General features: G+C 41.3%; 1 protein-coding gene across 3 annotated transcripts in view; it reads left to right on the forward strand.

The window, feature by feature from the left end:
• Nucleotides 1-13,693, forward strand: part of ARHGAP10 (Rho GTPase activating protein 10) — a 322,621-nt gene that overhangs the window by 188,746 nt on the left and 120,182 nt on the right. For all 3 annotated transcript variants that reach the window (XM_040967286.1, XM_040967288.1, XM_040967287.1), the window contains 2 exons: nucleotides 5,819-5,893; nucleotides 13,192-13,279. In XM_040967286.1, the coding sequence (XP_040823220.1) occupies nucleotides 5,819-5,893; nucleotides 13,192-13,279 (163 nt within the window). The remainder of the gene's footprint in view (nucleotides 1-5,818; nucleotides 5,894-13,191; nucleotides 13,280-13,693) is intronic.

Raw genomic sequence — 13,693 nt, forward strand, 5'->3', positions numbered from 1 at the left:
GGATTATTTGTTCAGAAAGGGGGAATGTTGACATGGGCTGATGAAAGGAAAAGTGGGATTTTAAAGTTTTTGGATGGATTTTTTTTTTCTTTTTTTTTCCCCCCTTCTATGTTATTTTTGATTTTGATATATTTCCTTAGACCTTGGGATTTCCCTTTTTCCTTCTCCAAATTCCCTTCCCCCAGCTGATTTCCCCCATATTGTTGCAATTAGTATAGTCCTTCTTAAGCAGCTGTAAGTCCATCATTCTGCTGTTTGTGTCCTTCCATTGCTGGTACAGACAATGGCAGACAGTCCAGCATCTTATTGTCAAGGTACGTTGTGGATGGGATTTTATTCACTGCTGGCTCTTGGACAGCTGGAATAGCACTCAGCACATACGAGGTGAATAAGTGCATCACAGATGCATAAATTTATGAGGACAAAGGGAAGAACATTTTTGTCAGGTGACTTTTCCATGTGAACATCCTTGCAGATGATAACAAGGACTGAGTTATTGGTGGATGACAGTCAGCATTCTTTCGGAGTTTAGTACACTGCAACAGCTGCAGGTAAGTGGGGCAGGCCCTGACAGGTGCCATTGTGGTTATGCGCTGGGCGCCTGTGAAGGTTGGACAATATGCAGTTGATCTGATGGCTTACTCGTTCCCACCAAGATGTATTTAATTTATTTGAAAGGCAGAGTTAGGAAGAGAGAGAGAGACCGAGCTTTCCATTCTCCGGTTCATTCCCCAAGTTGCCACAGAGGTGGAGGCTGGGCCAGGCTGAAGCCTGGAGCCAGAACTGTTTGGTTCTTGCACGTGAGTGGCAGGGACCCAATAAAGTACCTGGTTTTCAGTAAGCTTCTCTCCTCAAGCTGCACATTACGGATTAGGTACGAAGCTTGTATTTGTGGGTAGTTACCGTCACCCATATGAGAGCCCGGAGTTACTGTTACTTTCTGCGTAGGTTCTGAATGCAAGGGAAACAATAATGCTTTTTCTTTGTATCATCTTTCTGTCTATCTATTTTCAAATATTTATTTTATTTGTTTTTGAAAGAGTTGAGGGAGAGAGATTCCGTCTGCTGGTTCTTTCTCCAGATGGCTACAATAGCCAGGGCTTGGCTAGGCCTAAGCCGGGAGCCAGGATCTTCTTTGGATCTCCCACCTGTGTGTAGGGGTCCTTCTATGCTTTCCCAGGTCAAGGATCTAGATGGAAATGGAACAGCAGAGCTCTAACTGACACCTGTATGGACTGTCAGCATCTGAAGCAGTAGCTTTACTTGCTATGCCACAATGCTGGCTCCAAACGTTACTGCTTTTCCTGGTTTAATTTTTGGGAACAAAAAAAAAAAAAAAAAAGACTGTCTTTGACTAGGATACATGGCCATCACAACCAGTCATAAGAAAGCATTGGTGTGAGCTGAGTCCACTACACCATAATGCCAGCCCCTGAGCTGATGGCTTGCTCTAACAATGGGGCTGGAGAAGACCATAGATAACAGAAATGGTTAAAAAAAAATAAAAACCTGGAGAAACAAAAGGCGCTGATGTTCAGAATCGTTGCTGGTTTGTGTGTGTTGCCTTGTCAGAATTCCTTTATGAAGTGTGCGTGACATAGTAGACTGTTCAGGAAGCAGAGCTGAGTGTGAAGTTTTCAGCAAGCATAGACGTGGGCTTGTTGAATTGAGAAAATGAAAAGTCAAATAATGACGAATTTCTGATACTTGGTGACTAGAAAGGGTGGTTCTTTGGCACAGTGAAATTGGAACAGAGATGGGAAAGAATATGATACACTTAGTAATATGACTTGGCATATTGCTTGCTCTGTACTCTTTAAATACATTGGATTTCTTTTGTATGAATGTATAGCCATTCCTAGATACAAAGTATGCTTAAATTCTCATGTTGTTAGTCTGCAACCTTTAGGGCAGATGACAAGAAACAAAAAATTTGGCAAGACTTGAGTATTTAGGTGCTGTTTTCAAGATGCTTTTGTAGTTTTATTTAAATCACATTTTAAAAAAAAGGAAAAGCTGTTGAGTGGCTTTAATTTCCCCTTGCACCTTTTATTATGCATTAGCAATTAACTCTTCCTCTAAGGCTGATGAATTTGAGCTTGATCAATTATCTGATAGTGATTACCAGCAGCACGGAGTGATGGTTGTTGCTGAAGTAACACGTTCGCTCCATCTCTCCACACTCTTCAGGCAGTTTCCATAGTGGCACACAGTGTAGAGCATGACTTGCCCTTTCGTCTCTGGCACCGAGGTCAAACTATTGCAGGTTTCTTAAATAATAGTAACACTGCAAAAAAGAGAGAAATCCATTGGGATACTTAACTTCTGGGCCTGCCCTTTTCTCATCTATGAGAAGGAAGGAATGAGACTTGCCTTCTTTTTTTAACCCCCCTCCTGGAGCAGGCAGGAAGGACTCTGAGTGGCATGCCTCTGGGCAATTTCCTTTTCTTTCTTGCCTGCGTGTGGCGGGGAGCTTCCCACAGGGAAGGAGCTTTGCTGCAGCTGTGATTCACAAGTGTTCTACATGGGTTTGTGGATGCTGAACGGCTTCACACTTCCTATTCTAGGTCTTGGCACGCTAATGGGATAATAGAACTGGGGGCACAGTTTGCTCAGGTGCCATAGTCAAGTTTAACACTGGAGGACTTCAGCAAGAGGAAGGCGTTTTCTCTGGTTTTGAGTACTTGATGTTCAACATTAAGGTCCTGGCAGGGTGGGTTTCTTTATACAACCTGTGCTCTTCCACTGTCCTCACATAGTCTTCCCCTTGTGCATATCTGTGTCCTAATATCCTCTCCTGATAAGGATGCCAGTCACGTTGGTGACCTTGTTGTAAACTGTTTTAGAGGTCTTATGTCTAAATGAAGTTGTCTTCAATTCATGTTTTGCACCAAATTAAACTTACCTGTTAGAAGAAAAACATTTTTTACTTAAGAGGCAGAGTGTGAGAAATATCCCACCACTAGTTCGCACTAGAAATGTCGACAGAGCTTAGACTGGGTCGGATGTGGTCAGGAGCCTGGAACTTTGTCCAAGTTTTGTATATGTGGCAGAGATCCACGCATTTGGGCCTGACTTGTTGCCTGTCAGGGGTGCACATCAACAGGAAGCTACAATCGGAAACAGAGCCACGCCTTGAACTCTGTGGGGTTGTATGCATCCCAGGGGTCATCTTCACTGCTGCATCAGATGCCCACACAAACTTTAAATTTTGCTTTGCTTGTTTTTAAGTTGTACTTTCCACAAACTTTTTGGAAGTACCCTTGTCCAGTCACATTTGGAGATTTAGGAATTCAGTGTGGTGTGTGTGTGTGTAGGTGCGGTCAAAATGTAGGTCATAGGGGCCCAGTGCAGTGGCGCAAGTGGTTAAGGTCCTCGCCTTGCACGCCCGGGATCCCATATGGGCGCCGGTTCTGATCCCAGCAGCCCCGCTTCCCTTCCAGCTCCCTGCCTGTGGCCCGGGAAAGCAGTCGAGGACAGCCCAAGGCTTTGGGACCCTGCATCTGCGTGGGAGACCTGGAAGAGGCTCCTGGCTTTGGATCGGCATAGCACTGGCTGTTGGGCTCACTTGGGGAGTGAATCATCGGACGGAAGATCTTCCTCTCTGTTTCTCCTCTCTGAATATCCGCCTTTCCAATAAAAAAAATAATAAAAAATAAATCTTTTAAAAAAATGTAGGTCATAACACAAAGAAAAAGAACATTTGGCAAGCTTCAGAAAAATGAGTAAATAATAAAAGACAATGAGGGAATAAAGAAAAACACTGATTCTTGGCAAGGCAGAGTTCTAGTATGTTTCACATCTTAAAATTTACAGAACTCACATGTTGTCTTATTCTCAGAATACAGCTCCCTCAGGTCAGATGTGTCCTAGAGATGGACAGAGGTTTTCTGACTTGCTCAGCAGTAACAGGTTGGACGTGAGTCCCTTGCTTTTGACTGGAGCTTAATTCTTTTAGATCCCCCTGCACTGGGAGGGGAAGAGAAAGTTAAGCAGAATGGGTAAATAGCATGGGCTTTCAGTTGCTGAGTTTTGTATTGTGTGGAAACACTGGCGCTTAAAGACCTCAAATCCTCAGCTACTTGTGTGCTTGTTGACATTCATTGTACAGAATCTCAGCCTGCAGCCAGAAAGCTGTAACTCTTTGGAAGTCAAGATAATGACTCACACCTTTGGAAATCATTATTTTGTGATGAGCATTTTTAAGGGTAAAATAGATTGATAATATCATTCAGATTCCAGTTACAAACATTTTGCCACAGTTGCTTCATCTATCCCTGTTTCTCTTAAAGCAAATCCAAGATGACAAATAACTAAAGAAAAGGCAAGGAGGAGGAATAAGGAAAGTAACAATACTGATTTTAGCAAGGAAGAATTGACAATATGCAACTTTAAAAAATACACTTTTTTCTTCCCTAACAGCCTTAGTGCTACTCGGAGTGTTCTAGTTGCTTCATAGGTGCCTTTTACAAATGGCTTATTCAGATCAGAATCCTAATAAGCGCATCTGCCCAGCACTTGACAGTGTGTTTTCTGGCCTTCATTTTCTGCTGTGCTCAGGGTCCCTTGGTCCTCGGGTGTCTGCAGAGATAGGGTGCCTTGACTTGGTATTTTGCTGTTGCGCTTACGGGGCTCTTTCAGAGTTTCAGAGCACCTCCCTCTATAGGCTGTAGAATTATTTTGTAGTTTTTAAATTTATTTTCTTGTGAGTATAGTGTTTCACTTTAATTCTCAATGGATTTCTGAGGTCTTCAGAGTCATCCAGTGATTTCATTTTATGTACTGATCCTCAACATATACTTTTTAAAAAAGTAATTGCTTTTATTGAAAGGCAGTTTTTTACGTGGAGAGAGAAGGAGAGAGACTCTTCCATCCACTGGTTAACTACTCAAGCATCAGTAACTGCCAGAGCTGAGCTGGTCTGAAACCAGGAACCAAGAGCTTCTTCCAGATCTCCATGTGGGTGTAGAGGCCCAAAGACATGGGCCTCAGCTGCTCTCCTAGGCCCATAAGCAGAGAGCTGAATTAGAAATGGAACAGCTGGGATACAATATGGTACCCATATGGAATGCTGGCGCTTGTAGTTGAAGGATTAGTGTGCTACACCATTGTGCTGGCCCCATCAGCACAGAATTATTTAAAAACATTTTTGTTAGTTTTTATTGGAAAGGCAGAGCTACAGAGAGAAGGAAAGACAAAGATCTTGCATTGGTTTATTCCTCAAGTGGCTATAATGGCTAGAGCTGAGCCCATTTGAAGCTAGGAGATTGTTTTTGGTCTCCTTTGTGGTTACATGGTCCCAAGGTTTTGGGCCACCCTCTACTGCTTTCCCAGGCCACAAGCAGGGAGCTGGAAGGGAAGTGGAGCAGCCAGGGCACAAACTGGCACCCATTTGGGATCGTGGCAAGGGTGTTAGCCCTGAGCCATTGTACCAGGCCCAGCATATAAGTTTTAAAGGCTAAATCTTTGCAAGAGAAATATAAACAAGTAAACACAATAAACATTAAACTTTTGACAAATCTTGACAAATTATGGGGATATACATTTTCGCGCATCCATGGTTCTTGACTCACTTCCTTAACATTGGTTTCATTTGTTGACATGGAACATTGTTTCATGAGATTGTTTTCCACCTACCACTTACGAATACCAAGTTGGCAAAAACAAGTTAGGAAACACTTATTTTTGTTAAGTATTATTTTTATAATCAGCAGGAATGTTGCTAATGTGAGTTAACAAAAATCCTGATTGCAAATGTCTGATAGACGCTTTTAGAATATAGTCTTGCATTTTGCTAACATGTTGTCTCTTTCTGTAGGTATAAATGACCAAGGACTGTACAGAGTTGTGGGGGTGAGTTCAAAGGTCCAGAGACTTCTGAGTATGTTAATGGGTATGCCTCTTTTCTAATCATTTTTCTATGCATTATCTGTTCATGTTCATTGATTCACAGCTTCATCATTCGTAGCAATGTGCAGTGTACTTGTGAATCCATGCTTTTCAACTGCTTGGGTTGAGTTGTTTCCTGTGCAGAGACAGTTGGCTCAGAGAAGTGGTTCAGTATCTGCCTCAGCATAGATTATCTACTGCCTCGTTATTTGATAGGAAATGAGAGAGGAGAAGAATACAGCTCATGGGAGTGTCTTCTGTGCTTTACCTGACTTTCAAGTTACCTGTCCAAAACCTTGACATAGCAGTTGGTTGGACAAGACCACTGGGAATTGCTTGATTTTATGAGGCTTCCAAAGCTGTCATTTGACAGCGAGGGTCTGAATCTCGGGGCTTCATTGGTATTCACAGTGGCTTGTTTGTTGTTCGCACCAGGCTCTCCTCCAGATCCATGCATGCTCCATCTGTGCTGATAACACAGTGTTCTTTGGCACCGCAGACTAGAGGAAGCCAGAAAGTGAATTCATTTCATTACCCCAGACATTATGAGAATGACAAAGCACTTTTACATTGCACGCTGCTGCCAGTGCAGTGCCACCTGTAAGACACTGTTCTCCTTCTCCACTCCCCAAAGCCGGCCGCTTCGGGAGCGTTGGTGATAACTCATCAGGCTTCAGGGCCTGCATATCAAACCGATCTGTCATACTGGCCTTGCTATGTATTAATTGATGTGATATCTCAGTTCAATTAATATTCACAGTGCCCTTAGGTACTGTTAACGCCTGTGTGCATGTGTAAGGCATCATAGCAAAGACTCATGTTTAGGAAGCATAAACCCAGATGAATAAAATCAGCTGACATGTAATGGATGGAATGGCTTGTTTGACTGTGTTTGAATTAAGGATTTAATAAGCAACATCTTTTTTAAAGCTATTAACCTCGGGTAAAATTGCCCATCATCAGTTGGAGAGCCCTTTTTAGAATACATGCGCTTTCATGAGCTGTTTTCATTTTCTGTCTCTCTGGTTTAACTTGGGTGTACAATTTTGGCAGTCAGATTTTCCTTTTTACCGTTAGTGGTCTCCAAATTAAACAGACTCAGGTTGCTGGTGGTTCAGTAGCAGCTGGAAGAGTTTAATGGGACGGCAGCATCTGTTTTTACTTAATGTTAAAATTAGAAACACTTCTCATGTCCAAGATGGTGCTCGAGTGAACAGAACTGGAAGCCACTGTTGGTATCAGAGGTGGGGGAGTTTGACTGACAGGCTCATTTTGGTGGTAGGTTGGTCATAAGATCTGGGATTATATTTACAGTCATCTTGTTCACATTCAAAGCAGGTTTGAATAAGAGGACCTGTGGTCACCTGGAAGTGTTAATCGGTCTCAAAATTTGTTCTTAATCTCCTAAAATCCCACTTACCATAGTGTTGCCGAACTCAGGTGGTAGTTTCATCTGCTTGTGGGAAAAGTCCCCAGATAGCCCTTCACTTACCAGGTGGTTTTAAATATTTAAAGCCTCAAAAATTCATGACCTGGAAAACGGCCTTCACTTCCTTTCAGCCTCCGAGTTGAGACGTCACCCCCATTCCATTTACTGGCAGGGGAAATGTGATGTTTTTGGTAATAATACAAACAGAGGAGGTTAGAGCACACTTGTGACTTATCAATTTATTCGTTTAGGAAGGCTACATGGTTCAGCTTTGTTTTTCTTAATACTTCATCTCTGGCATGAATTTAAGATTATCGGCGAAAAACATTAGATTTTCATTGACATTAATAGTACTTCTTGTTATTTTCAACCTACAAAGTACCTTGACAAAATAAGATTGAACTATTTCCTAATCTGTTTGAGTTCCTGAAGATATTTATTTCATGTCAAATAAGTATTCAAATGAAACTAATTTTGTATTTGTTTCAGCAAAAACATTTTTATTGTGTTGGAAAATATTTTATAAGAATATTTCAAAAAATTATGGAAAATGCTTATTTGGATAAATCTATGTGATTTTAAGTGTTTTTTTTTTTTTCATGAAAATGGTTTTCCATGAGCTTTTTGAAAAACCTTTCTACAATACCGTAGATACTATTTCTCCTCAACTTTTCCCCACCTCCTTATGTTGTTTTAAGGTTATATCCTGAAGAGGAAAAAAAGATGAGAGAACCTGCCAAATTTTCAACATTGGTTTTTTTTTTTAAACTAGTAAAAGAAGGTGATTACTGAAAGCAATGTGTATTTCAAATTCAAATTTCTTTTAAAGATTTATTTATTTTTATTGCAAAGTCAGATATACAGAGAGGAGGAGAGACAGGATGATCTTTCATCTGCTGGTTCACTCTCCAAGTAGCCACACAATGGCTGGAGCTGAGCTAATTTGGGGCCAGGAGCCTCTTCTGGGTCTGTCATGTGGGTGCAGGATGCTAAGGCTTTGGACTGTCCTTGACTGCTTTCCCAGGCCACAAGCAGGGAGCTGAATGGGAAGCAAGGCCACTGGGATTAGAACCAGTGCCCATATGGGATCCCAGCACATTCGAATGAGGATTTAGCAATTAGACTATTGTGCCGGCCCCCAAGTTTGAGATTTTTGAAAGTGTATTTTTATTGCATTTTTCTTATAGAAGTGAAAATGTCCAATTGTTATGTATCTGGGAAATTTAAAGAGATTTATATGTAGTCATAGATACAAAGAACTCAGTGAGTGACTGTTTACTTGCTTCTCTTTAGTTCCCTAGAGCTGATTATTTGCCGATTATTTTCATAAGTGTTTTCACATAAAATATCTTGTATATGTGTCAAGTGTTTATGTGTTCCTTAAATACTTAGGTATATGTTTAGCCTCATGCACATTTCTTTTTCTTTGTTCTGGTATGTTTCCCTTTCATACATAGGATTGAAGTAGAGGGAAATAGTGTCCTCCTTTCTCCTCTCCTCCTTCCCATCTCCCCTTTTCTCGTTTCTTCTTCCTCTCGTTTCTCCTCCTCTCTTCCCGTCTTCCTCATACCCACATAAAGCAGTGATGGCCATTGGCCATGGAGAGCTCCATGGAGCAGTGGAGCCATTCCTGTGCACTCTTGCAGCCCAGGTGGAGGCAAAGGCAGTTGTTCTCCCCTTGGTGGTGAGCATTTGGCTTCTCAGGCCCCTTCCACCCTGTGAGCTGAAGACGGGGCCATTGGGTTTCCAGCAGGGCCTTGCTCTGGACCTGATCAAGCTTAGATTTCATTTTTCTTTTCTCTCTTTTTTTTTTTTTTTTAAGAAAGGCGGATATACAGAGAGGAGAGACAGAGAGGAAGATCTTCCATCCGATGATTCACTCCCCAAGTGAGCGCAATGGCCGATGCTATGCCGATCCGAAGCCAGGAGCCTCTTCCAGGTCTCCCACGCGGGTGCAGGGTCCCAAAGCTTTGGGCTGTCCTTGACTGCTTTTCCCAGACCACAGACAGGGAGCTGGATGGGAAGCGGGGCTGCCGGGATTAGAACCGGTGCCCATATGGGATCCCGGACGTGTAAGGCGAGGACCTTAACCACTGCACCACCGCACCGGGCCCCAAGCTTAGATTTCTATAAGGAGATGCCGGTGTGAACACTTGGTGGCTTTCATTTCATCTACATGTCGTTTCCTTGACTTTTGTTTTGCTGTCACTAAGATAGGATATATCAGTCTGAAGTTTTTTTGTTTGTTTTCTTAATAGCAAGTGGCAGCATTTGGACAAGGCAGGAAAAAATACTAGGCGAAATATCTTTGTCGGACAGGGTTCATGGTGTTTTGGCAAATGGGATAAGAGTAATAGATGAAGGACTGTGGTTTTGGGTTGGTCAGGATTGGTGTGATTAAAGCCGTCATGTGCTCCTTCTTCCCCTCTTTACAATGGAAACATCAAAGTAGAGGAAGGAGAAACTGGGAGAAACTGGTAGTAGTTTGTGTGGCCAGGTAAATTTGGTAGCTATTTCTAAACCTAATTTGCAAAAAAAAAAAAAAAGGTGGATGATAGTATTATTTTCAGGCAATGCCATAGAAAACAAGAAATAAAAGTAATCTATGGGGCCCGGAGCGGTGGCACAAGTGGTTAAGGTCCTCGCCTTGCACGCCCGGAATCACATAAGGGCGCCGGTTCTATCCCGGCAGCCCCGCTTCCCATCCAGCTCCCTGCCTGTAGCCTGGGAAAGCAGCAGAGGACGGCCCAAAGCTTTGGGACCCTGCACCCACATGGGAGACCCTGAAGAGGCTCCTGGCTCCGGATAGGCATGGCATCGGCCGTTGCGGCTCACTTGGGGAGTGAATCATTGGACGGGAGATCTTCCTCTCTGTTTCTCCTCTCTGTATATCTGCCTTTCCAATTAAAAAAAAAAAAGTTATCTATGAGTTTTACCATAAACGCAGTTACATTGTCCTATAGGTTTGCTTCATCATGCAGATTGAAGGGAAAACTAAACTAGAACAGTGATCTTTTTTTTTTTTAATGAAGCATGTTTTCAAAATCTATTCAGTGAGTTCTTCATGCACTTTAAAATTGGATCCAACTTAGTGTTGGCGCAGGGAGGCGGCAGCCGTGTTAAGTAGACGCTAGTTTTCCAGTTTCGCAGAAGTGGTCAGTGCTTCTGCCCAAATAGGAAGTTGAGTCTTTGTTCATATTCATTGAGATTTTTAAACAATCTTATAAGGTTTTATAGCTTGATTGGGAATAAAGCAACAATCTTAACCTTACTTATGGCAAAGCATATTCTGAGTGGAGACACCAAGAATATTTTTACCTCTGAGTTCCATGTAAGTTATTCTCAAGTTCTGCTTCATCCCATGGTGTCCATTGATTGTAAAGGACTATTCTAGATGATTGAGTTATTTGGAAACAAAGAAAATTTAATAGGGGATTAGTAACACAGACACTGTGTAGTTACTAGCATCTGATGTGACAACTGCTTTTTAGTCCATGAATTTAGGAGGATGGCTTATTTTTCCATAGCGAGAATATGATTTTCAAAATACAGAAAGATGTTTTGGTAGAAAGTTGGAAATAAAAGATTTCCTTTAGAAGCCTCTTGGACTTTAAAATGGTGATTTTGCTGGTAGCAGGTTGATTGAAAATGTTATTTGACTTATGTTAAAATGAGATTTAAATAATTGATTTAATGAGAGACAGAATATTCAGTTACAGAAGTAATTGGTTGGCAAAGCCTTTAGAACAGAATTATTTAGTCCTAGTTATAAAGGATTGCATCTTTAATCAGGGTGCTTAATTTGATTTCTTGAATGTATCTTTGGCTTGTCTGACAAGCTCAGTAACAAATGAGTTCTGAATTGTAGGAACTGATCAAAATGTAATCAGTGTCAATTGCCATTGTTGAAGTTTATTGCATGTTGCTGTCAGTTGCTGTAATCAAGAAATGTTGAAGGCTTGAAAAAGTCTCCAGACCTTTGAGTAATTGACTTCATATGTATGGTGTTATGCCTGTGAAATAACCATCATTTACTCTTTTACTCTGTTGTCAAAAAGTTTGAGACCCGTAATGAGTTGTCATCCACCCTTCATCATGCCCAAGCCTAGAACTTTTAAACCATGACCCAGGGTCCCATCTTGACAGAATTTTCTTCTCAGTGCGTGTAAGGAGGAAACATTAGTAAGATTTTCCCCTTATGTAGACATTTTAAGGTAGAGGGAAAAATTTTTCCCAAATAGGTTTATTTTTTTGTAATAGTCCAGAGCAGTGTCTGAATTAAACAGATTTTTTTTTCTCCCTTTGCATGACCTGAGTGTAGAACAATAGGCAAGATGATGTTAGTGGTTCTGTGTTAACTGTCATAACCCATTTGCCACCTCCTTCTTTTGGGCAGGTATCACTGCTGAATGCATTTCTTCTTCAGGGACACAGCTGTGGTACTATCCTGCTACATTTAATCATGGATGCAAATCTGCATAAATTCTCAGGATAGCTTTGGTGCTCTGAGTTTTCTTCGAGAGTGTTTCTATGCTTTGTTTTTGGCAGATGAAGAGCTGAAGTTGAGCAAGGTTGAGGCTCACTTGCATGGGGTGGCTTGATTCATTACATGGGCAGGCGTTTGTGGTGCTGGTACCGTACTCCTCCCTGTTGTCTGGCTGGTGCCAAGTGTCCCGGCCCAGAGTCCTAGGTATCCCAGATGCCACCATACTTGAGTGCCTGCCTTACCCACCATCATTTCATTTCTCTTGAACCAGGATTGACTTTTTTCTTCTCCCTAATACCACTAACTCCTCCACCTCCTTTCTGTTTTATTTCGGGGGGGGGGGTGCTACATGTATTTCTTTCCAAACTTCTTAGCTGTTTGAAAGGGCATTGGGAAGCAATACATCCGGTACACCAAAAAGCAGTTTAATTTAGAATGAATGTCAACAGAGGCTTCCAATAAATATTTCCTTTTAGAGTGCATACATTCCAACACTAATGTAAAAAATTATCCATAATAGGATTTGAGAGTTTATGTGCCTTCTGTTTTGGTTGATCAGATATTTGTCTTTAATAAGAGAATACTATCAGTACAAATCTTGGAAGTATTGGACCATGGTTATCATTCTTTTTCTTACTGGCTTGTCATTCTGCGAGTCATTTTGCCATTAGTGGTGACACCCTAGGTTTCCTCTGCCGTAATGCAATATGATGGCAACATCACCCCCGTAAAACATGTTAAACCGAATGCCAGCAACAGAAACTGCCACAGGCTGTAAACCAGGGGCACTGAAGAGCACTTTCAGCTATGTTGGCATAGGTTTTGGCCTGGTGGTTCCGAGGCCCACGTTCCAGTTTGGAATACCTGAGTTTGAAACCCAGCTCTGGCCCCTGATCCTAGCTGCTTGGCCAATGTAGATTCTGGGAAACAATAGTGATGGCTCAGTTAACGGAGTTCCTGCCACCCTGGGAGACGTGGAATGAGTTCACAATTTTGATCATCTTCCCTGCCATTGTGGAAACTTAGAGAATGAGCCAGCTGATGGGATTGTGCTGTCAATTTTACTCTGTCTCTGTCAAATAAGATGATGGTGATGATACCTAAATATGAATCACAGCTGTGGATGTGGAAGTACCATAGTATGTCTAATTTTTCTTTACTCACAGTTCGACCCATATCCTTTTGTTTGATCTGTACTACAGACTTTTGAAAGCATTGGAGATATCTAGATGCTTTATAGTATTATGAAGAAATTGTGTGTCATATTTTTGTAGGAAATGTTAGGATTGATTGTGATTTGTCCATTTAAAAAATGTAAGTTTTGTTAATGGAGCCTTTGAATGTTCAGAGTTTTAATTTTTTTTAAATTTTCTTTTATGCTTACTAGATGCAAAAACATGCAATGAGCTGGACCTGGAAAATTCTGTAGATTGGGAAGTAAAGACAATAACCAGTGCCTTGAAACAGTATTTGAGGTAAGCTCCTCTCAGCCACAGAGGAAAACGTGAACATAAAAACGTATTGACAGTCAAGTTCAACCTTATTAAAAATGTGCGTAGTAACGCTCTGGTGCAGTGGAGTGAGTTGAAGTGCATCGGTTCACAAATAGATTGCCGCAGGACACAACTGGAATAAATTTGAAAACATGAAAGTGAAAGCCATTTATTGAAAAATTTGGATATCTGTGTTTTAGGAAAAATTGAGGATTCTCTTTTTGAAGTCTTATGATGAGGTTTTATGAAAAAGTTAAGTCTGTATGTATTATAAAAGTATTTAGGACTGGAGTAGGAAAAGATTAAGCATTGTGGTAAGTCATCACTTTCAAAAAGAATTTAATGATAAGCTAATGTAACAAAGATTTGATACAGAGAATTTAAGAAAGAGAAGTG

The sequence above is a fragment of the Ochotona curzoniae genome, unplaced genomic scaffold, assembly GCF_017591425.1.
Source record: "Ochotona curzoniae isolate NIBS_2020 unplaced genomic scaffold, NIBS_Ocur_1.0 scaffold_4506, whole genome shotgun sequence".
Lineage (NCBI taxonomy): Eukaryota > Metazoa > Chordata > Mammalia > Lagomorpha > Ochotonidae > Ochotona > Ochotona curzoniae.